Consider the following 23,574-nt stretch of genomic DNA (forward strand, 5'->3'; position numbering starts at 1 on the left):
TAAAATTCTCTTTACTATAGTTTATTTGTGAAAAAGGGAAATATAATAAAACTTATATACACGCCGTTACAATATAGCAAAGTATATTTTTGGAGGAAAGCAGAGAGGCACATTTTTTAAAGGGTGACAGTGGTGACACCCACCCCCATAGACTAAAAATTCTTTGGAACTCACTTAAATTAAGATAACACTTTTCTCATATCCATTTATCCTCAAAGTAGGAAAAACCCTCTGTTTCGTAATAAGTGGCGCAGGTTTTATAATTCATTCCAGTTACAAGGATTGTCTGGCATAGGTCTTACACAAAAAAGCAAATGCATGACAATCATGTAATAAGACTAAGGGCCTTACACAAATGTATGTTTAGAAAAATTTCACCGACGAATTATCCGTTATCAAAAATTAAATAATAAAAAACAGGTTAAATATTTTTATTTGGCCAATTATAGCATTAAACATGCCTTAAAGATAATAATTTATCCAATTTCGACAAAACATGACAAAAAAAACTTATACAAACAATATTTATAATGGCGATTCAATTTTTTATAAATATACAAAAGACACTTGTGAAAAGCAATAACATGTAAATAGATACCAAATTTGCACGAATAGCATAGCAATATAACAGTGCTATAATCATTAGAATTGGGTGGTTTAACAAAAATAGGACGGTAAATAAAAATAAACAAACCAGTTCAAAAAAAATTAGATTAAGCGTTTTTAAATTGTAAAATACAAAAAAAAACTTTTTCGTTAGAAAGTTTTGGCACCATTACAAAATACAATTGAAGAAGCAGAAAGTAAATTTACACATTAAGTATATACCCTTTTAAAAATTAAAATTTTAAAACAAAAAGCAAACTTATGGTCAAAATCATGAAACCTAAAAAATATAATTATAATCGTAGACGGTGTTTTAAAACTTAAAAAAATACAACACAGTGAAAGTAAAGTTATATAAAACATTAAGACATTGTACTAACTATCCAACCACTAAGTAAAAATCACAGGACAAATAACAGTTTGAGAAATTATACGAAATTAACAGTTTAAAGCTAGGTAAAACACAGTTTGCTTGTAAGGATGCTTAAAAAAATATAAACTGAGTATTTGGTTACATGCTTATCAAAATAGGATGGTCTAAGTAGTAGGTACTTTAATAGGATGAAATAAATCTATGAGGTTTTTAAATAAAGCATATATTATAAAAGACTTATAGTTTGTGGTGCATTTACTAAAAATAGCAATATACAATTTGCAAACATCAAAAATCTATTCGTGCTTAAATTAGCAATACTGTGTTATAAATTTTATGGTGCATGTCGGTGTACAATATTCGATGTGTGTTGGTGTTAAATCAATATTCAACTCAAATATTGTATTATGTTAAAATGATGTCACATGATAAAGTTATAGCGTTCTTAATATTGGTGAATGTTGTTCATGTACATTTAACAGAAGTAAGAGTGAAACAGTGCTTTTAAAACTGACAAATTCTTAGTGGCCAGGTTTCAATTCAAATTCTTAGTCACCAGGACCAACATTTTAAACCATCAAATTCAGTGTTGGAAATATCTTCTATCTTATCATTGCTATTGCTGGAATAAAACTTAACACACAACAATAAATAGCTTGAGTTGATTAGCGTAAAATTTGAATATATTTTTCATCTAGCTGCAGAGTTTTTTTCCTTTTTAATTTTAAGATGGGATGTTGGAACAGGGCTATTTGGAGACCCATTCTTTTTTCTTCTAAAACATGTGAATAAAAGCAATTACTAAAAAAAACACATAAAACCTACTAGAACCCACTTTTAAATTTAAATCCCCTTTTTATTTTTTTATTCTTTATATTAAAATGCTTAAACTTAAACTAATTAGGGTATACATATTTTAAGTTTCCGAAAAGTTCAATTTTTTAGATTATGAAAGTAGGTATGAGAAGATAAATATTAAGTTCCAATATTGCAACTTACAACTGGGATTTAGGAGACTGTTTTGTTCTTCCTCCACTTCCAGTTGATGAAACACTTCCCCCACTGCCCTTCCTTGTACGTGGTTCTAAATTTTGAACTTGGATGTATTTACGATGTAAAAATGAAATATAAGATTGTAATTATCAAGGTGCTAAATTATTTATCACATACGGGTGTAAATATAAAAATCTGTTTTTTAAATAATAATTACCTGAAGTAAAAGAGTCATCAGAGTTTTGAAAACTAAGAGCTGAGGCTGCTTTGCGTCTGTCAGATTTTCTGTTTCCAATAACATAAAAAAATATGTTAATTAAAAAATAGGGGTCTTCTTAAAATTAAAAATTTTTGTAATGTTTATATTACACTCCAACAATTGAAATTGCAAAACAAGCTTTTATAAAAGAAGTCCAATACTAAAACTTCAATTCCTTATTCAAAAAATTTAATTTAAATATTATGTTACCACAAAATTATAAAAGATGAAACTAAGTCAACTTAAAAATTTAAAAAATACTCACCTTGGTTTATTTAAATGTGTTCCCAAAGCCCCCTGCTGGGTAATACCCAGGGCTCCTATAAAAGCAGGGTTAGACCCAGCCTGCCTTCCCTGAGACATATATTGTGGTCCCTTGTGTCCAAGGGCTGTGGATGGACCCTGTGAAGCGGGATTATTTCCCACAGAAAGATAAGAGAAATGATTGGCAAGATTTCGGTTTTGGATGGACGGGTTTGTAGTTGATGTTGTTGAGGTATTTAAATTGTATAAAGTAGGTAAGGACGAATCTATTAAAAATGAGAATGATGTAAATTTCCTTTAATAAATTAGAATAACCAGTCAAATGCCAACTTATCCAACTACATTTAAATTGTAGTAATATGGCCTTATATACAAATATATCTTCACTGTCATAAAAAGTAAAAAAACAAGCACTGTCATAAAAAGTAAAAAAATATAGTAAAAAAAAGTTTTACCAAAATAACAAAACTAATAAAATAAAGAATAATTACAGTAATTTTTGGTTAAATTATATTGCTGTCAGCAATGAAATAGTAAAAAATTTCAACAAAAATATTTCAGGTAATAAAACCTACTTGGTGTGATTCCATCGCGTTGTGAGACGAAGGTAGATGTGTTGTGAGCTGCAACTGTTTGAAGTGATTTTGATTTATCTCGACTTCCATTTACTATAATAAACAAACATTTTGAAATTTCTGAAAAAAAATTTACACTAAAATATAATTTTGTTTTATTTATTTAATTTCAACAATATTTTAAAACAAGTAATCTCTGCCATAAGGCTGAACAATAACTTAAAAAATAACGAAAAGAAAATGTAAATATAAACAATAATTAAAAACATATTTTATTAAAAATGATTTACCCTTTAAACTAGAACTAGTTGTACTAGCTTGTAGTAGACTAGAATTTCTTTTTTTCACTTTGTTTTTTTCCGAACGAGCTGCCATGGCTTTGCCCATAGAAGAAGATGAATGACTGCTTCCATGACTTTTGAGAGACCTTAAAAGGGTTATTAAAATAAATATAAACAATACAAATATGTAATCTACAATATTTTTTGTTGTTAAAAAAATTAACTGACCTGGCATCTTCATCCTTGTTCTTTTCATCCTGCATCATGAACAGTCGCTCCTCTTCTTCTTTTCGTTGATCATTGAGATCAACATCCAATAATCGATGTTGGGTAAGCTAAAAATAAAAAAAGTTTTCAAAGTAGTATCTTACTTTTTATTAACTATCACCGTGTTGTAGTGGTAAGAGCATTTACATTAACTGGCTTAGGTTATTTGTTTGATTTCCACTACTTTCATGTCAAAGCACCCTTAGTAAGGCACTAAAATATTGTAAACTCCTCTGGCACCCAAAATAAATCGACAGGTTAATTTTTTGTCTAACGATATCCAAAAATAGCGATAGCAAATTAAGACTAAATAGGATTTACAATGTAGAGTTGGGCTTTCCAAAAATGGGTAAGTTGTCTTAAATAAATAAAAACATTTATTACAATTCTGTTTTAGTAACTTATTATGACATAACTTTTAAAAAATGATTTACCGATTCCATAGCAACCTCAGTTCGATCAAGTTCAAGAATTGCTATTCGGATGGCGGAACACACATCACGATCCTTTTCTGAAGATAAAAGCTTGCGAACACTTGTCTCAAGTTGACCGTGTAGTGATCGGTCACGTGGTAATTTTAACAACGCTTTCATGCTGAATAAAACATTTAAAAGTAAAATTTGTGTTAAAGTTATAAAGAATTAATCTGTCTATTTCGACATTGTGTGGTATTGCTTTATCAAATTTTAATAGCCATTTTTAATAGTCCTACTAAATGATAGAAGTAGGAACTAAATCAAGAACCTTATTAAAATGCTCTTTGCTTAAAACCATGTGCTAACGCACTTAGCCCGAAACTAGAAAAGCAAACATGCTTAACTCAAGAATATAAGGCATAAAGCATATGCACCCAAGAAAAATATAAGTAATAATTTTAATACAAAAACATTAATATAATTTTAAATACAATCTTTTTAAATTGAATAAGAAATATTAAACTATGGTAAAAATATGCTAAAAATAATATCAACCTACAACTGCCTTTCTTAATCTAACTATTTTTTAAAAAATCATAAAGAATTTACCTTGGTAAGATTTTGCATAAACAGAGCCTGACGTTAGGTATGGGATCATAAAACAACCTAAGTACATGTTCAAATAAATATTCCTTAAAGAAAGCCCTCGAAAACAAAACTATCATGTGTGTACAAGCTTCAAAGAATAAAATGCGATTTCGATATGTTTTTGAATAACACAGATCTAAAAGCAAAAAAATAAATTTAAGATAACTAAAAATTATTAAAAAGAAAGAGTAGATACAAAAAACAATAACATTAAATTATATTTTGTTACCTAGGAAATTAGATAGCAAATACCCCAAAAATATGTTGTAATAATTAAATAAAGCTAATGTGAAAAAGATACTTTATTATTGAGATTAAATTAAAAATATAACTATGATCTAAAAAATACCTTGTATTAATCTATCGCACATTTCTTTTCGTTGGTCTAATTTTCGGTTGTGTCGAATAAAAACACAAACTGTACATGCAGCTGCCTCCCTTACAGGTAAATAACGCTAAAAAATATTCAATGCACATTTTAATCATTTTTCAATTAAATATTTTTAATTAAATAAACATAAATTTCAGGAATACAGAAAAATGTTTTTGACAATTTAAAGATCCACACAATTTATTATATACAGAATTGTATGCTAAGTAAATATAGTTTAATATAATAAATATATTAACTTAAAAGTACAAGCCAAAACAATAAAAATAATTGAAACTAAAGAAGAATAAAAAAATTTGCTTAAAAAACTTACATTCGTTGTCAGTAGTTTAAAAACTACTGGAACAAATTTGTAATATATTTGATCTGAGGATAAAACATCTGGCAATCGTCGCATGTGAGTTACCATTGTTTCTAGCGCCCTCCAACTGCTAGGCCACAATAGTTCCATATGTGTAATGGCGGTTAACAAGGAGCCAATTATTTCTGTTACCCCATTTACCTGTGTTTTATTAAATTGTTGGCAAATTAAACTTACAACATGAAAATAAAATTACAATTACTTAAGTTTTTGTTTAAACAACAAAAAGCTTAACATTATAGTTTTTTTTGTATAAGTTTATCCTTGAAGTGAAAGGGCCCCACATAGCCTAAACTTGTTAAGTTTTGTTTGATAATTTAAGATATTATTGATCATTTTGATAAATAATTTAACTACCAATCAGTATTGGGTTTGACAGGTGTTCTACTGTTGATAAACGCCTTACTCAAGGACACCTGGACATGGAAAAACTAAAAATCAAACCATAAACCTTATGTTGTGAAGAAAATTATGACAAATTTTATGAAAATTTTAATTAATGTACAACTTATACAACCTTGTTATCAATAAGGTTGCCTCTAGTAATCACAGCAGTTAAGGTATCAGGTAATCTTCTAAGGCAAGCTTCTAACACACTGGATACCAGTTTTTCTCTTAATAACATAACAACATGACTGTGTATGAGGTAGGCTTGTGCTTCTAATGATTGGGCAACCTGGTTTAAAAGTTTCAAATATTTTGAATAAAAGTAAATCACTTTTGGTTTGTGCTAAACAGAGTATACAGTTCTATTTACAGTTTAGCCTATTATTTTTTAGGCTTAAAAAATACTACTAAAAATTTAATATTTTTTTAAATCACAGTTACCTCATGAATTCCTGCAGCAAAGTGTTTTCTAACCAAACTGTCCTGGTCAGTACATAAAAGAGAAGCACATTCAAGCAAGCAATCCTCAAACTCATTTGCATTACAAAACGATGTCAATGCCTAAAAAAGTTCAAAACAAACTAATTTGGTGTAAAAGTTTTAAATTGTGTTTTTCATTACATAGCATATTATTGTGCCAAGTATAAAAGATTTAAAACAAAAGTGACTTCTCCAAACAAAAAAGGATAAAAAATTAGAGTTTTTTATTCACAGTCTTATCACTAAAACAAATATCAAAAAACAACTTGAAAAAAAAGAAAAATCTTGATTATTTAAAAATGTAACTTAAGTTACTTTTGTTCTCAGATGTTATAACGTAATCATACTTAAATAATTGCATGTAATAGACAATGCATCTTAAAAGGCCTTTGTTACATTGCCTTTGCTTACATTTTATAGCATACCCTATAGGACATTATTTCAAGCAAGTTACAATTACTTATCATACAACAATGTCTAGTTAATTACATTACAAAATGACATAGCAAAAATAAAAAAAGTTTTTATGTTTTAGGTTGTTAAGTCATTCAAAGTATTTTATCTTGACTATGGAATTTTTCCCTTTGGGATGGTTTCTCAAAACAAAGAATTATTGGACAGAAGTGAATAAATAAACCAATTAAATAATATAAGATCATAAAAAAAATGTTACATTAAGTCTATTACAAAAGTATCATTTAAATGCCTTTTTAACTAAAAGTCTACCATTTAAGAGTATGCAAGAATATATGGGAAACTGTTACAAAGAATTATCCCACACCAGGCTTATTTTAAATACATCAAGTTCTAAGCTAGGTGAGTATGTTTAACAACCTTGTGAGATTTTTTAACAAGTTTAAGTGATTTTCAAGGTTTTAAAAAATAAAGTTCTGATTAAGCTTTAAACCCTAAAAAAGTTTAACATCAAAAAATGTGAAATCTTAAGTAATTAAAACTAACTTTAAGAAGAAAATGGCAAAAAATACTGAAAAGCAAAACAATGTCAAATATCCATATAGGTAAAATATGTCAGTTTAAAAAAAATTTTGTTTGCTTCCGATAGAAAAAAATTAATTAAAAGATATATTTCAATCCATATAACTACTAAATAAGTGCAATGTTGCAATAAAAAGTCATTTTAAATAATTTATAAAACACAAATTTTACATTTTAATATAGTTAACTAAGAGTCACGAAATGTGTTCAACTTTTAAATTATAATACTTACAGGAAAGTTATAAGCACAAAGCCTTCGACATTCCAAATATTCTTCTTGTTTCTCATTGTTATTTTGATTGTTTGTTGATGGAGAAGGAGGAGAGGATAAACTTTCAAATGAGGGTAAGGTCAAAATGTCATAACCCTCGGCTGTGTTTAATGGAGTGCGACCAAGCATGCAAAGATGTTGGTAGGTTAACAACATCCAACTATGTTGGTCAGAGTTAAAATTTTCTAAAAACATTAAAAAATTATCAAAAAATGTTTTTTTAAATAATAAAAGCTCACTTAAATACAAATATGTTTGGCTAAATGAAAGGAAAAAACAATTATTTTTAAAATTACAAAAAAGCTTACTTGAAATATGAAAACAAAATCTTCCAAAATTTTTGGCAACACTAAGAAGTGTGTGATCTTCAAGAGCTAATGCTTGCTCACAGTAACGACAAATTATTGGGACAACACTTTGGGCCACTGTATCTGTAGCACATTGTAATATATACCATGTTACAAGTTTTTAATCTTAAAATCTATTTCACAAAGTTAATAAACCAAACTACTTCAAATGACTGTTGTATGCACATCTTTTTTATATGTATACAATTGATAATAGAAGTTATAGATTACCATCATCAAGTAATGAGCACATATTAAGTATAGCTTCCACAGCTGCTTCTCGTACTTGACTCTCTTCATCAGCCGCAAGCTCCAAAACTTCATCCAGGATTAAACGACGAGTCTCTTCAGCCCTTAACAGAAAAATATTAAGAAATTGTTATTGAAATATTCTTTTCAATTTTTTTTATTTTTTTAATAAAAATATTTAGTAAATTTTTGTAAATTAAAATTTAAGTGGTATTAAATATAAAATGTAGAGGTGGTAAAATTGGTCTACTCACAAACAAAATAAACAAAAACCATTTTTTTACTTAAGTCCAAATGTAGTTAGCATAACAACTATTAAAAAGAGGCCTTGCCTGACATAATTGTTAATAGTTTTATCAAAATCTTTTTTTAAAGCTAAAATAATAAAAAAAAACAATAAATTTTAATGCCATTTCCCCTTTTGTTCTAACAGAAGTTAATAATTGATTTAACAACAAAAAATATAAATCTGTTGGTATATAAACAATGGTAAATAAAATTACATATATTCAAATTAAAAAATCAATAAACAGAAAATAATAAACACCCCCCAAAAAAACAAAAAACAAAACCCCCCAAAAATATCATATAAAAAATTATTCACAACAATATACAAATATAAAACCTAAAAATTAAAATCACAACCGAAAAAACAAAAAATAATTTTTATTCAAATATATTTATATATCAGTATAATGGTTTTTTATTATCCTACCCAAGTGTTATGGCGATGGTGTGCAAATGGGTGCACATGCATGCCCTTACATTGTGTTCAACATCTTGGCATAATTGTTTAACTGTCTGGACAAAGTCTTTCTTGACTCTATAGTAAAACAACAGTGTTTAAACGGGCTACACACAATCAATAAAATAAACTATAACTGCACTTAAAAATCATTCACATCATATATTTACATGTTAGGTTCGAATTTAGAAGCAACTGCCCCTAAAATTGAGCAACAACTTAATCTGGAAGCAGTAGGTTGTGAAAGTTGACCTTTTGCAATTGCTAAACCCAAAACTTCCCTTTTTATAGTTTCTTTAGGTAAATAGTTGATGACGTTTATAAGAGTGTTTAGCCAGGATTGGGAAATAACTAAAAATTAACAAATTGCTATAAAAATTATAAAAAATTAGTGCTGTGTAGTGTTTAGAACACATAATTCCACTATATAATGTCCTGGGTTCAATCACCAATGTCTTCATGTTGTAACGCCCTTGAGTATATTGATACTTACTACTAGCAAGCTAAAAACTAATTAGCAGATCAAAATTTAGACAATATAATAAAGTCAACAATATCCAGAAATACCAAAAGTAACAGTTGTTACCATTTATTTGGGATGGAAGTTAACCTTTTAATATCAAAGATAAATAAATTTAAAAAAAGAGTTTTTAAATAAATTTAAATTAGTAAAATATTTCTAGTTTGTTAACTTTTTTATTGCAAGTATTCCATGGGCTAAATGCTGCACTAATCGTAAATCTGAAATTCTTTATTAACACTTTGAGTTGTATAAACAAAATATTTCAAATATCAAAGACCGAAATAGAAGGAGAAAGTCTCGAGCCCTACTTACATGGGTCCTTGTTATTAATATTAGTAATAATAGTCCTTAAGAAGTGCTGGGTGTACACAGCTGGTGGTAAAAGTTCTTCTTTTGCGATTGTGGTAAACACTTCAGTGGCCATTAACTGAAGGTCTACTCCTAAAAACAATTAAGAAAATGGTTGATAATATTTTCTAAAGATGTTAATTTCATATTTTCGGTGTACAGTGATTAGTGACCATATTTTGTTTTAACTTTAAAATCAAATTTGTGCTTAAAAACATGCAAAATTATTAAATTTTTATGATTTTACAGTATAACAGGCCATTTTGATTATTGTTGATCCTACTCATATTGACAATTATTAATAATAAAAATATAAAACCAATTTGTCATGTTATTTACAACAAATGGCACTTTACCACAATGGATAGGCCTATTTAAACTTTTTTTTATATATTTAATATATATATGTAAGAATGTTAACTGCACAATCCAAACTTAAAGTAACATGAAATACTCCAACCCGGTTTAAAGTTGACTTTGGCAGTTTGTGCTATTATTGATAAAGTTGCCCGATAATGAATTAGCTGATTGGTTTTTGGGTGCATAGAGTTTAGGGCACCACAGCATAAAAGCAGTAAGAATCGAACACAGGACCTCACGTGGTAAAAAGTTGTTAGTGATCATCCTACCTGAGGTATGGATCATATCTTTCACCTTTGGCATGACCCTTCTCATACTCTCGTTTTGCCATCCTTTTATTAAATGGGGTAAATGTTGAAGCACGCTTAAGCATTGCACTTCTTGGCCAGAACTTAAAAAAAAGTAAAAATGTAAATTTGTAATAAAATTATTTCAATTAAAGATAATCATATCATAAACACTGTCAAAAAATTGACAAGAAATAAAAATTTTAGAGGATTACTGAACATTAAATAACATAACAAAATAACTATAATTATTTTTTTGCTGAATTTTTTTATAACAACACTTAAATTAATTAATTAAAAGTAAGATCTGTTTTAAACGTTATAATTCACAAGGGAAGTTTTTAATAAGGAGAAATTGGCTCTCCAGTAAAACCAGATTGAATTGATATCGATCACAATTGTTCTTTGTTACAAAACACAAGCTCCATTGTGTGTAACAACTACCTTGGTTTATACACAGCCTGTACAAATTACTTGTTCCATTAAAAGAAAAATCATTCCAATGCTGATACAACACAGTCTGAGTGTCATCTAGTCGGTTAGTGTTTTTTGCACAGCAATACTGGCACTTCATTTTATGAATTGATTAATAGTGCAAACATTAGAAAAACAAAAAATTTCATCGAAAAGATTAAAGCTTTATATATCATTGACTAGTAACCCTTTTATACAACACTAACACATTTATATTTCATGTCAAAAACAACATACTTACTTAAAAACCTAAAATACTTCTAATATCAATTTATCATAAAACAGTTTTAAATGAAAGTTTAAAACAAGTGTCAATAAACAACAACATTAAGAGAAATCAAAAGCATTTTTTAAACAGCTATTTACAGCATTAAAAATTTATTTAAACAAAAACTGTTTAATCTAAGCTTGAAACAATACTATAAAGTTATCTTATAAACAAAACTTACAGTGGAGAAATAACACTTTTTCTACTAAATGGTCCAAACCAAAATTATAAAAATAAAACAATTTTAAATTATTATCGTTAATAAAAAACTCTTCATGTAACTAAAAGTGTTTAATTTTTTATAATAAATTAATTAAAAAATAAAAAACAAAACTCCTGAGAATATTGCTGATTGCAAATATTATACAATTTCTGAATATAACTTATTTGTATACATTTTTTTTGCATTATCACTTTTCATAAACAAATAATATAACCCAATGTTGCAAATTTATTTTGCAAACTTTACTGACTCCAGTTAACAAAAATATTTTTTTAAACAAACATGGACTTATTTATTAAATTTATTTGTAAAATAGTTTAGTTTAGGAAGTGTTTAAAACAAATCATCTTTTTTTTACTTTTTACATAGGATCGCATTCTTTGAAATAGAAGTCACACAAAATTTATAATTTCACAATCCACTACTGCTAAAGTCAGAAGAAATTTTTAAAATAAATTATACTCTCAATATATTAACAGTAATATTTCTTACCTTAAAATAAATACAGCTCGATCAATTTCATTAAGAGATTCGTCAACTGTTAACTTATCAAGTTCTTCTTGTGTCTGGATTTATAAAAATATATTTTTTTAACCCAGTATTTCACAAACTAATATAAAACATTCAAATGTTTATTATTGTTAGAGTTTATAAAGGCTTTAAATTTTTTTTTTTTTAAATGAATTTGAAGTTTAGGGTTTTCATATTATACATTCTTTTCTAAAAATCTAAAAGGAAAAAATAAGTATGCGAGAACTATTTGTAGCATTTGCAACAATTAAGGGTATTATATTAAATTTAAAAATTTGGTTTACATGTTCTATGTAAACTCTCAATCAGTTTAAAGAAAGAATAAGTAAGATCTTAACTTTTTATTTAAAAAAATACCTTTAAAGTTGTCCTAACATCTTTTTCAATGTTGAAATCCTGAATATCCTCCTCCAATAAAGAAATGTCGCTGCTTAAGTCCATCATTGTGAAAAAGAATTTGCCCTTGCAAGTTTCTAATAAATCCCACTTTAATAAAGACTTTTAATCGACCTCATAGATTTTTATAATTTTCTTTTAAATTCATTGCAACGTTATTTCAGGATAAAACACCAGTGACTTAGACAACTTTTTTTGTTACACAATTTGACAGTATCATTTATATATCTGAGTTTAAAAAAAAAGAATATGGTTTGCAGGTTAAGAAAGAACTGATATAAATTAACATCTTCTTCCAAAATTAAATTTGATCCCAATTTTTTTTATATAACAATAGTTGTCATTTTAATATTTTTTTTGTTAGAAGATTAGATTTATTAATGATATTTGATTAATAAAAGGTTGCATAAATAAAATAGGTTAATATTACTATTTTACAACAACGTTTATCAATTTTGCATGTTTCTACGAAAGACACAATCAAAGAATAATATTACAATTAAAATGCCCCCAATTTACGCATTTTTTTTTAAACTTAACGACTGAGTGATTGACAACACACGTTTTAAATACAAAATAGTCTAAATTTTAAACCTTTAGCTTACTAGCCTAAGAAATTGTCCATTTGTTTACACAAAAATGTGTAAATGGAAATAATTACCATCTTATTAAATTAAAAGACTTTAGTATATTTATACAAAAATGTCAACAAAATGCAAAATCCAGTGGTAACTATCAAAGCGTAAAAATAATAGCTTTGGTTACCATTGCTCTGTAGCACATACAGTGTCTGATTTTATTGTTATAGTATTTTTATTAAAGTTTACAATTAAATAGCTTTTTAATAAATTTAAACAAACAACAAAGATAAGTCTTAATAAAACACTTATTTCAAAATCACATCTGACTAAGACAATTTTTATTAAACTGACTAAGACAATTTTTTTATTATTTATTTATAAATTGATTTGTTATACGATATGTGGACGAAATAACTTAAAAATAAAAATTAAAAACAGGTTAAATCACGAAATAACATATTGAACATAATATCGCCTTCTTAAAAAAACTTTATAAAAACACTTATAAGTTAAATAGGACATTTAGTAGGCTTATAACACTTTTATGGTAAGGCATATTACCAAAAGAAAAACAAGTAAGTAATAATTAGCAACTTTAAGGTTCCTAAAAGCTTTTGTGACGTGAAAAAACTTTTACTCACAAATTAGCTACAGTAAATTATTAGACGCTATTCAAATTAACGTATATATTGGCTTTAACAGCTTTTATGGGAACTTGTATTTGCTTCATGAATTTCGGTAATATTAATATGTATCTTAATGCACAGTGACAATACCGTTTAAAGTTTGTAAAGCGGGTGAAATATCACGATTGCAATTTACCAGAACCAAAAAGTTATCTGTTATTAAAGTAAAATACAGCAACACGAATCGTCACCAGGTTTTTTTGGGTGTACAACTGAGTCAATCGCTTCTTCGAAAACCATATGAAGCCCATCTTGTGTTAAAGCTGAACACTCGACATATTTAACCGCTTTTATTTCCTTTGCAAGAGATTTTCCTTCACTTGTTCTAAAACAACATTGTAAGGTTAAATAAGTTTGTTATAAGAGAAGGTGAAAACGTGATGAAAGCAATTTCTCAAAAAACAAAAATTTTAATTAAAATGCTTTTTATGCGTCAATCAGTTTGTTTTGTATTAAATGTGTGTTTGTTTTATACTGTATTGAATAACATCAGTAATTTTTTTTTTAATTTTCAAAAGGCGGGTAAAAATAAGAAATCTTTTATGTCATTAATATTTGTAATAAGGTAAAACTTACGCGATTGGTTTTAAATTTTTTTGTTCAAGCTTTTTTATGACATCGTCGTCTGTTCGTAAATCCAGTTTCGTGGCCACTAATACAATAGGAACGTTTGGACAGTGTAGTTTTAATTCGGGCACCCATTTGATTCGTACATTTTCTAACGTTGTGACTGAATCCACGGAAAAACAAAGCACAAAAACGTCAGCATCAGGATAAGACAAAGGCCTTAACCTGCAAACATCATAAATCATTAATGGTTTAGACGTGGTCACGTGGCGCTTAGTTCCGTGATATAATAGGAAGAAGCGTTTTGTATTGATTTTCGTGCACTGGTAGAACAAAAAATACTGAATGAAAGTTTTGTGCTTGATCACAAACATTACTGCTTTGAGTAACACAAAATACAATTAAAAAAATGACTCAAGCTATTTATAGGTTTAAGTACAATAATGAATGTATTGCCATGCAAAATATAACTGTTTCAATGGCCTACTTCCGAAAATAAATGATTCACTTTCATAAATGTTTCCCCTGGTTTACAAAAGTATGCAAGAGTTGTCAAAAATCGTCAAATATATTTTCAAAATCATAAATTGTAAATTAAATTACTCTTTCTCCCTACTTTTTTAGATCAATCCCAGACATATTGACCTGTTCAGTTTACATAATACTGACTCATGCTACGATATTTTTGTATTATGGCTGCATGGATCACTTCAAAAGTGAAATAAAGGTAACTAGGAAACATTATACATTTTAACATAAACCATAAAAAATTAATCACTAAGTAAATCAAAAAGTCACTTCCTGCTACACTGTAAATATAGAACAATTACGTCTATTAATCCCACTAAAGTTTACTCTTAATTTGCATGTTTATGTAATATAATAACGCTGCAATCAACGTCTATTAAGAGTTAAATACAGTATGCACCATTTTTTAATTTTAGTTAACGTACGGTCAGTCGTGTATAAATAATAACAATTCCACAACGGTGTTTGCAAAATAACAAGACATGACTGATTTAATGACATGTTTAAACACAAAGTAAATATCACACCTTCTTGGCCGTCAATTAATAATTAATTAAACTTGTCAATCAATAACAAACCTATCAAAATCTTCTTGACCTGCGGTATCCCACAAGTTTAAATTAATTGGCTGGCCTTCAAATGTTACGTTGGCCATATAGTTTTCAAACACAGTCGGAACATACTCGAATGGAAAGGCATTGGTTGTATAGCTGATAAGTAACGAAGTTTTACCCACGGCTCCGTCGCCTACTACGACTAGCTTGTAAGACTGCAAAAAGAGAAATTCGTTTTAATTGGCAGTACTTAAGGGATAAGTAAACGTTTTACGCCATTGAGTGCCACGATTTAGGATATAAGTTGTAATGTACCGGTTTTGAACGGGAAACTGTAATGAGATAAAAAATAAAACTAGTTACACCAAATTTTTAAATTTCTGTATTTTAAATCTTACTTATTGTTTTTTGTCACCGCACGTAACTTTAGTTTGCATGCCCAGTCATGCATAAAGTTTATTTTTTTAAATATTTGTCTTAATTTTTATATTTACCTGCATTTATTTGTTTTTGAATAGTTAACAACACTATCTTAATGTTGTTAAATTTTCTTTAACCACTTGCTATACAAATATTTAAGATTTCAACTGGAAACTGTAATTAAAATCCTTTTAAACCTAGAGCATTCAATTTTTCAGCTAAATATAAGAATCGCTTTTATATGTTTTGTAAATTCCTTTTAATACTAGGTGCTATGGCAATCGCGTATCGTTACACAATCTTGTTTAAAGTAATATAAGCCTATTCTCAACATAAAAACGTGATCAAACCTTGGCCTATATGGACTGAGGTTCCTTTTAACGAGAAGGTAGCGATTAATCGATTAAAACAACCCTTGCAGTTTCGTTATAACCAAATTATTTACAATCCTTATTTAAAGCAATATATTATCTATAGCTATTCATACACGCTGCTATCACATCAGTAGCCTTAGCATTAATATTTCAAAATATGTAAATCTATATCACTTAAATACTATTTTAACGTATTAAGAAAAACAACATTATATTTTAGGAGGTTTCTTTCACGTGGGCGCTTAACTACATCGCATATATGAAACAAGGTTTAGACATCACACACAAATGATTAGCAACTTGAAGAACTTAATACTGAGTCACCACCTTCAACCTAAATCTGAGTCATAAGCGTAATTCAAACGCGGAAGTAAAATCTTCAGCATTTTTGTTAGCATATTCTAAAACAACCACCAACGCGTTTAACTGCTGTACTGAGCATGAGTTTTAACGTTTACATTGCCTGAAAAAAACAAGCCTACACTTCTCCCTGTGATAACAAAAGTTAAAGCTATAAAATGGGCCGTATTGTAATGCGGTAACCACAACTTTTTTCACGCACTAGTAAACGTTTATAACGCTTATACACGGAAGTAGAAACGTGCTTAGTTTACCATAAACCACAGCATGGGAAATACTTAATGACAACTATATTTTATAATTTATAATTTGAATAAAAGTTTGTAATTTTGGTTTCGTCTCTTTCGAAATGAATATTAAAAAATATGCTATTATTGCAACATAAGAACACGTATTTAAAAAACGTACAAGTCATTATATTAATAAGAACGAGTAAATAATTTAGGTAATTAATTACCCTTAATTCATATATAAAAACAACACCAACAAACTGTAAATAAAAGTTATTGTATACAACCATGAAACTCTTACAGAACTACAAGGTATACCACCTTAGGCGTAATTAAGACACGACTTTTTGTTACATGAAGAAAATGACCAACTCGTTTTATTGTTAAAAAGATATGATATTATATTGTAGAAAAAAACAAACTTTTGATGAAAAACTTAGATTTATTATGTGGTATAGTAGACTTAAATAGATAGTTTTAGTTTTAATTCGGCAAAAATAAATAGGTTATGTGATTTTTTTGGTATTTTACACCACCAAGCAACTTTACTCTTTGTTGAAGCCTGCCTAGACTTTTTTAAACAACCGATTGAATAAGCAACACTGACATTACTAAAAAAACAGAGAAAGTGTAAATAGGAAATTGGGTTTAAATAACGTTTAATGTTAAATTAAAACTCTTGATTGTTTTTTTTTTAGTTTTATGCATTGACTAATTTTTATTGGTTTTCGTTATATTGCTTGTTACCCCTTAACGTCACGCAGTTTTTTTTTTTGAAGTTTTACTCGTATAATTTGTTTTTGATTGGAATCTTCAAGTTTTAGCCACAAGCGCCTAAGGTTAAAAAAGTGCACGTATTGTGGGATTTGCTATAAGTAGTACAGTCTACGTAATATGCATAACATGTACTTCTTTTTAGAAAATGCGAATTCAGTTAGGCTGAAGCATGACGAGTAGAAGAATGTTATAAGCAATTTTATACAAAGTAGAATTGTGTTGTTCGTTTAGAGTTCTATTTTAAATATCGCTGCTTTTAAAATTTTGGTATTCAGTAAAAATACGATAAAAAAATGTATAAAATATCTAAAACAAAGTGGTTTGTTCTTGCCTTGTTTATAATTTCAGGAATATGTTTGAATGTAATTCACAAAAAAAACAATTTACACCTGCAACAAGAAACTTCTTTTTCGAGTAATTACTTTTTTTAAAAAGGGTATTATTAACCATTAACAAAATCTTCTTTCTTTTTATAATCTTTACGTCATATTCTTATTGCAGAATCTTGGAATAGTGAAAAAAAAATTTGGAATCCAACAGAAGCTGAAAAGAAAACTTTAAATAAATATGTCGAACTAAAGTTTACTAAAAGAAAGCAACACTTAAGCAAGGTTTAATTTAATAGTTATAAAGTTTATGCTGATATAAAAAAAGGTTAACTTTTTTTGCTTTAATTGCTTAGATTTGCAAAAGAAATCAAACCCACCTTCCCATTTTAAAAACACAACTGATATATGCTCCTAAGCGCCATGTAGCGGTTTGCTTTGTACAGAAAGCTGGGAGTACAAGCTGGTAGACAATTCAAATCATTTTTGTTTAACCGCTTTCTGTTAAAATTAACCAACTGTAAATACTAATTAAAGTTAAAAAGTCAAAACAGTGTTTATTTATTTTTCTTAAAATGCTTACCGTTTTATTAATCATTTTTATACTATTTAATTTCTGTTTTAAAAGGTAACACTTATAACAAAACGCATTTAAGGGCGTTTTTATATTAAAATGCCTAAACGCATGGTACATCAAGTCCTTATTAAATTAAATGATAAATGTTTTTTTTACTAGGAACCGATTAATTTGGGGTTTACGTCACAACCTGTCTCATGTTGACTTACGATCTAAATTGGTGGCGAAATATCGTAGCAAAAATCTGGACGTTATGCGTGAATTCACACTGCAAGAAAAGAAAAATACGCTGACGTCATCAGTTAGTATTATTTTGGTACGACACCCATTTGCGAGATTAATCTCTGGTTGGAGCAATAAACTTAACAGGTAAAAATTATTGTTAGAGAAAAAACAAATTTATAATAAAACAAACTGAAACCTTTTTTTTAAATTTTAGAAAATTTGCAACAAGTCATGACAACCCCATGTTGAAGTCTTTTCCAGAGATCAAATCTTTTATTATGACACCAAATGAATCAAGCAATTACTTAATGACTTTTTCCCGATTTCTGGAATTTTTGGTTCACCTTTCAAAGACAAGAAAACTACGAGACTGGGTCGCAAAACTAGACTCTCATTTTCGCCCAGCTTCCAGCCTATGTAGTCCCTGTTTATTTGACTACGATTACATTGTTAAAGCCGAAAGTGCACCCAACGATCTTTGGTGGGTACTCAATAAAATCAACGCGTCGATGACGTCATTTAATGCGCAAAGTGACTTGGCGCCCGTGGCTTGGCAGCCACGTTCAAGCAACGTTATTAAACAATATGAGTTAAGATTAAAACTTAATGAAATTAAATTGCAGGAAAAGTTGAAGAGTTATTTTAAAGATGTCCCAGTTGATATTATAACAAAGTTAAAAAAGCTTTATAAGTCTGATTTTGAGAACTTTGGATACACTTTTAATACTTCTACTCTAATAGCAGGTGGCCTTGCATGACTTTAAATAACTTTAAGTTTTGCCTGGTTTCAGATTTTTAATACCGTTGATATACCCCCCAAGCATTTTTTTTATTTGTATTTATTAAAAATTGTTTTCTTTGCTTATAAATAAAAAGCTTAAACAAACGTTATTTAATAAATCTTTTGTTTAAAATTGTTTTTGGAATAAAGTTAATTCTATTTCAGAGCACAAGGGGCATTAAACCGCTTAACTATGTTCAAAAATGGTAATTATTCTAACAAGGAATTACGCAAACTGCAAAAAGATTTTTTTTTAAAGCATCATGTAATTGTGTAAACTAACACAGCCTAATTTTACCACCTTGGGCGTAATTGAGACAAGATGTTGTGAATATAACACGGGCTGAACAAGTACAATTAATTAATTAGCATGTACATCTAGATACAATATAATCCATTTGGGCGAATTTACTCTGAAGCGTGGCAGAAAGGCATGTTTTGATTTAACGATAAAATTTTTTTGATTTTATCTCTAAAATAAAAACAAACTCTTGTGTTGTGTATTAGATTGCAATAATATTCTAGATAGTACTTTTTGTTAACTTTAAAATCAGTTTTACAGATTTTGGATTAATAAAATATAACTTTATCATACCGTGTTAAAAAAATAATATTATTCTGATTTAGTCATTTTTGTGACGCTTAACATACCAGCACAGAGCAATTGAGTAGCAAAAATTTCAAATTTAACTGCAACTTATAACAAAGCATTTTATATTATTACATTATTATAATGCTTGATGTGACATTCTTACAAAAAAAATTAAATTTACTTCAGCTTATGCCATGTAGTCGCTATTATTTTTTTTTGAAAAGGGTTTACAATTTAATATTTACACAACCGATTTTCAAATTTTTTTTGGATTTTTAAAAATTAACTTTTTTAATTTATATTTAGTTAAAGTATCAAACCTTGTTAACTTAAAATTCCGCCCTTATATTTGTTTGTGATCGCAATTATCTATTTTAAGTTTACTCCTTCGCCTTAGGTTAAATATTACGCTTGTTATATAGAGTTGTGAACTTTCTAAAGCATAAACTTTTAAAGATTTAATCAAAAATTCAGGTTATATTTTCAAATAACGTATAAAAAACCAGGCAGGTTTTAAAATTGACTTTGTGTGTTGTGCGTTTAGTGTTAATTTTGAATTAAAATGTAAAAGTATTTGGTTATAAGTATTAAGAAACAATAACAAAAATTATGCAAACTTAGACAACCACATTCTCTTGATCTTGAGTTTAAAATAAAATCGCAAAGTCACAATGGACGATGGAGAAGAAGGCCAGAAAAAATCGAAATCAAAGTTGTTTGTTTTAGCCTTGTTAATAGTTTTGGGTTTATGTCTAAACGTGGTTCAAAAATGGGAAACTCTGCAACAACAAGAAGTTTCATATCCAGGTAATAACTTGTTTAGTTAGCTTATTAAATATTTACTGTAAATAAGTTGTATGTTTATATATAAAGCAATCAAAATAATTAGATATAATTACAGATTTTTGGAATAATGTTCAAAAAATTTGGGTTCCGACAGTAGCTGAGAAGTTAGATTTAAATAAATACGTCGAACTAAAGTTTGGTAAACGAAAACGTCATCTAAATAAGGTTTAATTTACTACATTTAAGTTTAAAATGTCAACTAACATATTTAAATTATTCTTATATCAATTTCAATATTTAGATATGTAGGAACCGAAATCAAAGGAACTTTTCCGTTTTAAAACCACAACTAATATTTGCTCCTGAGCGACATGTAGCGGTTTGTTTTGTACAAAAATCTGGAAGTACAAGCTGGTAAGAAACTATTTTAGTTTGTTTATCGAGTATGCTAATTGTTGGCTTATATTTAATGCCTGGAAAAAAACTTTACATCAGAGGGTATTTTAAACACTCTAATTCTTGCTTTATTCGTAGTTTAGGTGTTTTTTTTTAAGTTTACAATTTTTTTTAGGTATTTATATATAAATCCAGTATAATTATCAATCAGTTATAAATACCTTATAAAATAACCCTATTCAAATAGAATCGAAGTTAAAGTCAACAATAAAACATACCGATATATACTGTAACTACTATATTACTCAGTCTGAAATAAATAAAATAAAGGTACATAAAAACGTTAGCAAAGTTTTTAACAATCAATGATTACGTGTCGGGCAAATTAATTACTATATTTAAAATTGGAAAAAAAAGCTTTCTGTATTTAATAAATTGTAGCTAAATGTTGCACAAAGTATTCTAAAGTGAATGTTTGAATTTTTTTTAAGGAATCGGTTAATCTGGGGTTTGCGTCATAACTTGTCTTATGTTGATCGGGAAACCGAGTTAGAGTCCGGCTATCGCAACAAAAACCTGGCCGTCATGCGTGACTTCACATTGCAAAAGAAAAAAAAGACATTAACGTCATCAATTGCTATCATTTTAGTACGCCATCCGTTCGCAAGGTTGATCTCTGGTTGGAGCAATAAACTACACAGGTGATAAATTCCGGTCAAAAAATACAAATTATTTCTCAAAATAGAATATCTTGTTTACATTTAAATTTTTTGCCTTAATTTTAGAAAATTTGTTGCTACACATGACAACCGATTATTAAAAAAAATGCCAGAAATCTCTTCTTTTATTATGTCATCGAACGAATCCAGCGAGTATTTAATGACTTTTGTTCAATTTCTTAATTTTTTGGTTCATCTTTCGGAAAATAAAACATTCGATGAGTGGGTTACAAAACTAGACTCACATTTTCGCCCAGCTTCCAGCCTATGTAGTCCCTGTTTATTTGACTATGATTACATTGTTAAAGCTGAAAGTGCACCAAACGATCTTTGGTGGGTACTGGATAAAATCAATACGTCGATGACGTCATTTATTTCGCAAAGTGACGTCACGCCGGTTGCCTGGCAGCCACGTACAAGCAGCGATCTCGGTCAATATGTGCTTAAGTCAAAAAACAATGAAATTAAACTACAAGAAACGTTAATGAATTATTTTAAAAATGTCCCAGTTAATGTTATAACAAAGTTAAAAGAGCTCTACAAGTCTGACTTCGAAAATTTTGAATATGATTTTAATTCCTCTACTTTAATAGCGGAAGGTCTCACGTGAATTTTATTTATTTATGGACTTTTAAACGTAGCAGAAGATTGTAAAATTAACCTTTTTTTGGTTAAATTATAATTTGTACACTTAACAACGCGACATTACTTATTTCTAAAAGACATGTAAAAGTATAATTTTAAACAAACAATTTATTGGGTGAGTGTAAACTGTTAAAATATTTATGGGAGCTTTGCAGGTTTTAGGAACTTATTAAACTACTAACAGTTACTAATATACAAATGAAAACAAGCAGTCAGTTTTCTCCAAAGTTTAATCAATTTTTGTTTTAAAATTAAAATGTATTTAAAAAAAAATTTTTACAGTTATATAATAAATAAAAAAAATTAAATATATCACCAAATTTTTTTGTTTTTTTATAAATAAGTAATAAAACTTATGAAGGTGGAATAATGTTTTATATTATAATTCTTATATTTTTAACAAAAATTACAGAATTTAATAGAATAAATTAAAGAATGAAAATGACTCAAAGTTGCTTTAATAAAAAATTGAAAAAATTTAATCAAAAAATAGGATTACTTGTATGTTTGTGTGGATTGTAAAGTGACCAGAAACTTTGGGAGTGGACACCTCGGCCCAGACACTTCAGCCCGAAGATTGTTAAATAGTACTTGACCCAAACATCTTAGTTGTAATAAATTTTATTTTTAAATTATTATCTCTAAGCCTAACCATGTACATCATACCATCATACAACTCTGTCTTCTAGCTCAATTTATTAAAAATACTTGTTCCAAGGTATTTATTTGCCGGCCAATTTCTCTACTTCAGTAGGATCTCTTACAATCAAAAACTTGCCGTGTTTTCTATTTTGAATTAAGTTTTCATTTTTAAAAATACAATTAGTTATTTTTGATTTCGGACTTCCAGTATGTTGTAGCCAACTTTTCATGACATTTAATGCAGCTGGTTTGCCTTCCAGCAATCCTTGCACAGTACCATGATTGGTGTTTAAAACCCAACCAGTAATACCATTTCTGTCACACTGTTTTTTTGTGTATTTGCGAAAGAAGACACCCTGTACTTTACCACAAACTTCAAAACTTAGTGATTTTAAGGCAGACGTCATGTCACAGTGCCACACCTATCATCTTTAAAATAAGAAAATATAGCATTATAAATTTATACAGTTTTTAAAATTTTTTGTTTTC

The 23,574-nt window shown here is 28.2% G+C and overlaps 5 protein-coding genes across 6 annotated transcripts; 2 read left to right on the forward strand and 3 right to left on the reverse strand.

Annotated features, from left to right (window-relative positions):
• Positions 1–441: 441 nt before the first annotated feature.
• LOC145741722 (serine/threonine-protein phosphatase 4 regulatory subunit 4-like) lies at positions 442–12,525 on the reverse strand. 2 transcript variants are annotated; one of them, XM_082559365.1, is made up of 22 exons: positions 12,281–12,525; positions 11,885–11,958; positions 10,410–10,531; positions 9,745–9,873; positions 9,080–9,260; positions 8,880–8,987; positions 8,147–8,268; positions 7,877–7,999; positions 7,530–7,753; positions 6,263–6,382; positions 5,952–6,110; positions 5,387–5,575; positions 5,032–5,137; positions 4,644–4,818; positions 4,053–4,212; positions 3,580–3,686; positions 3,361–3,497; positions 3,071–3,163; positions 2,497–2,761; positions 2,190–2,257; positions 1,979–2,063; positions 442–1,754 (listed from the first exon to the last, which is right to left on the reverse strand). In XM_082559365.1, the coding sequence occupies exons 1-22, from the start codon at positions 12,365–12,367 to the stop codon at positions 1,670–1,672; spliced, it is 2,919 nt and encodes a 972-aa protein (XP_082415491.1). In that variant the 5' UTR covers positions 12,368–12,525; the 3' UTR covers positions 442–1,669. The 2 variants fall into 2 exon arrangements, with proteins under 2 accessions (XP_082415491.1, XP_082415490.1); XM_082559364.1 differs by having other exon boundaries at positions 3,071–3,190.
• Positions 12,526–13,272: 747 nt separating this feature from the next.
• Positions 13,273–16,277, reverse strand: LOC145743830 (ras-related protein ced-10-like). The gene is made up of 4 exons (XM_082561885.1): positions 15,730–16,277; positions 15,260–15,450; positions 14,163–14,378; positions 13,273–13,911 (listed from the first exon to the last, which is right to left on the reverse strand). Exons 1-4 carry the CDS (start codon positions 15,733–15,735, stop codon positions 13,746–13,748), a joined length of 579 nt encoding a protein of 192 aa, XP_082418011.1. The 5' UTR covers positions 15,736–16,277; the 3' UTR covers positions 13,273–13,745.
• A 1,242-nt stretch (positions 16,278–17,519) lies between these two features.
• LOC145742766 (carbohydrate sulfotransferase 13-like) lies at positions 17,520–19,407 on the forward strand. Its single transcript, XM_082560559.1, has 5 exons — positions 17,520–17,810; positions 17,898–18,007; positions 18,079–18,188; positions 18,459–18,668; positions 18,739–19,407. The coding sequence occupies exons 1-5, from the start codon at positions 17,690–17,692 to the stop codon at positions 19,280–19,282; spliced, it is 1,095 nt and encodes a 364-aa protein (XP_082416685.1). The 5' UTR covers positions 17,520–17,689; the 3' UTR covers positions 19,283–19,407.
• A 1,161-nt stretch (positions 19,408–20,568) lies between these two features.
• LOC145742437 (carbohydrate sulfotransferase 13-like) lies at positions 20,569–22,408 on the forward strand. Its single transcript, XM_082560215.1, has 5 exons — positions 20,569–20,704; positions 20,799–20,908; positions 20,985–21,097; positions 21,571–21,780; positions 21,865–22,408. The coding sequence occupies exons 1-5, from the start codon at positions 20,569–20,571 to the stop codon at positions 22,406–22,408; spliced, it is 1,113 nt and encodes a 370-aa protein (XP_082416341.1).
• Positions 22,409–23,165: 757 nt separating this feature from the next.
• On the reverse strand, positions 23,166–23,492 carry LOC145742438 (acylphosphatase-1-like). The gene has a single exon (XM_082560216.1). It carries the CDS (start codon positions 23,490–23,492, stop codon positions 23,166–23,168), a length of 327 nt encoding a protein of 108 aa, XP_082416342.1.
• Between the last annotated feature and the right edge of the window lie 82 nt (positions 23,493–23,574).

This window comes from Corella eumyota, chromosome 2, assembly GCF_963082875.1.
Source record: "Corella eumyota chromosome 2, kaCorEumy4.1, whole genome shotgun sequence".
NCBI lineage: Eukaryota > Metazoa > Chordata > Ascidiacea > Phlebobranchia > Corellidae > Corella > Corella eumyota.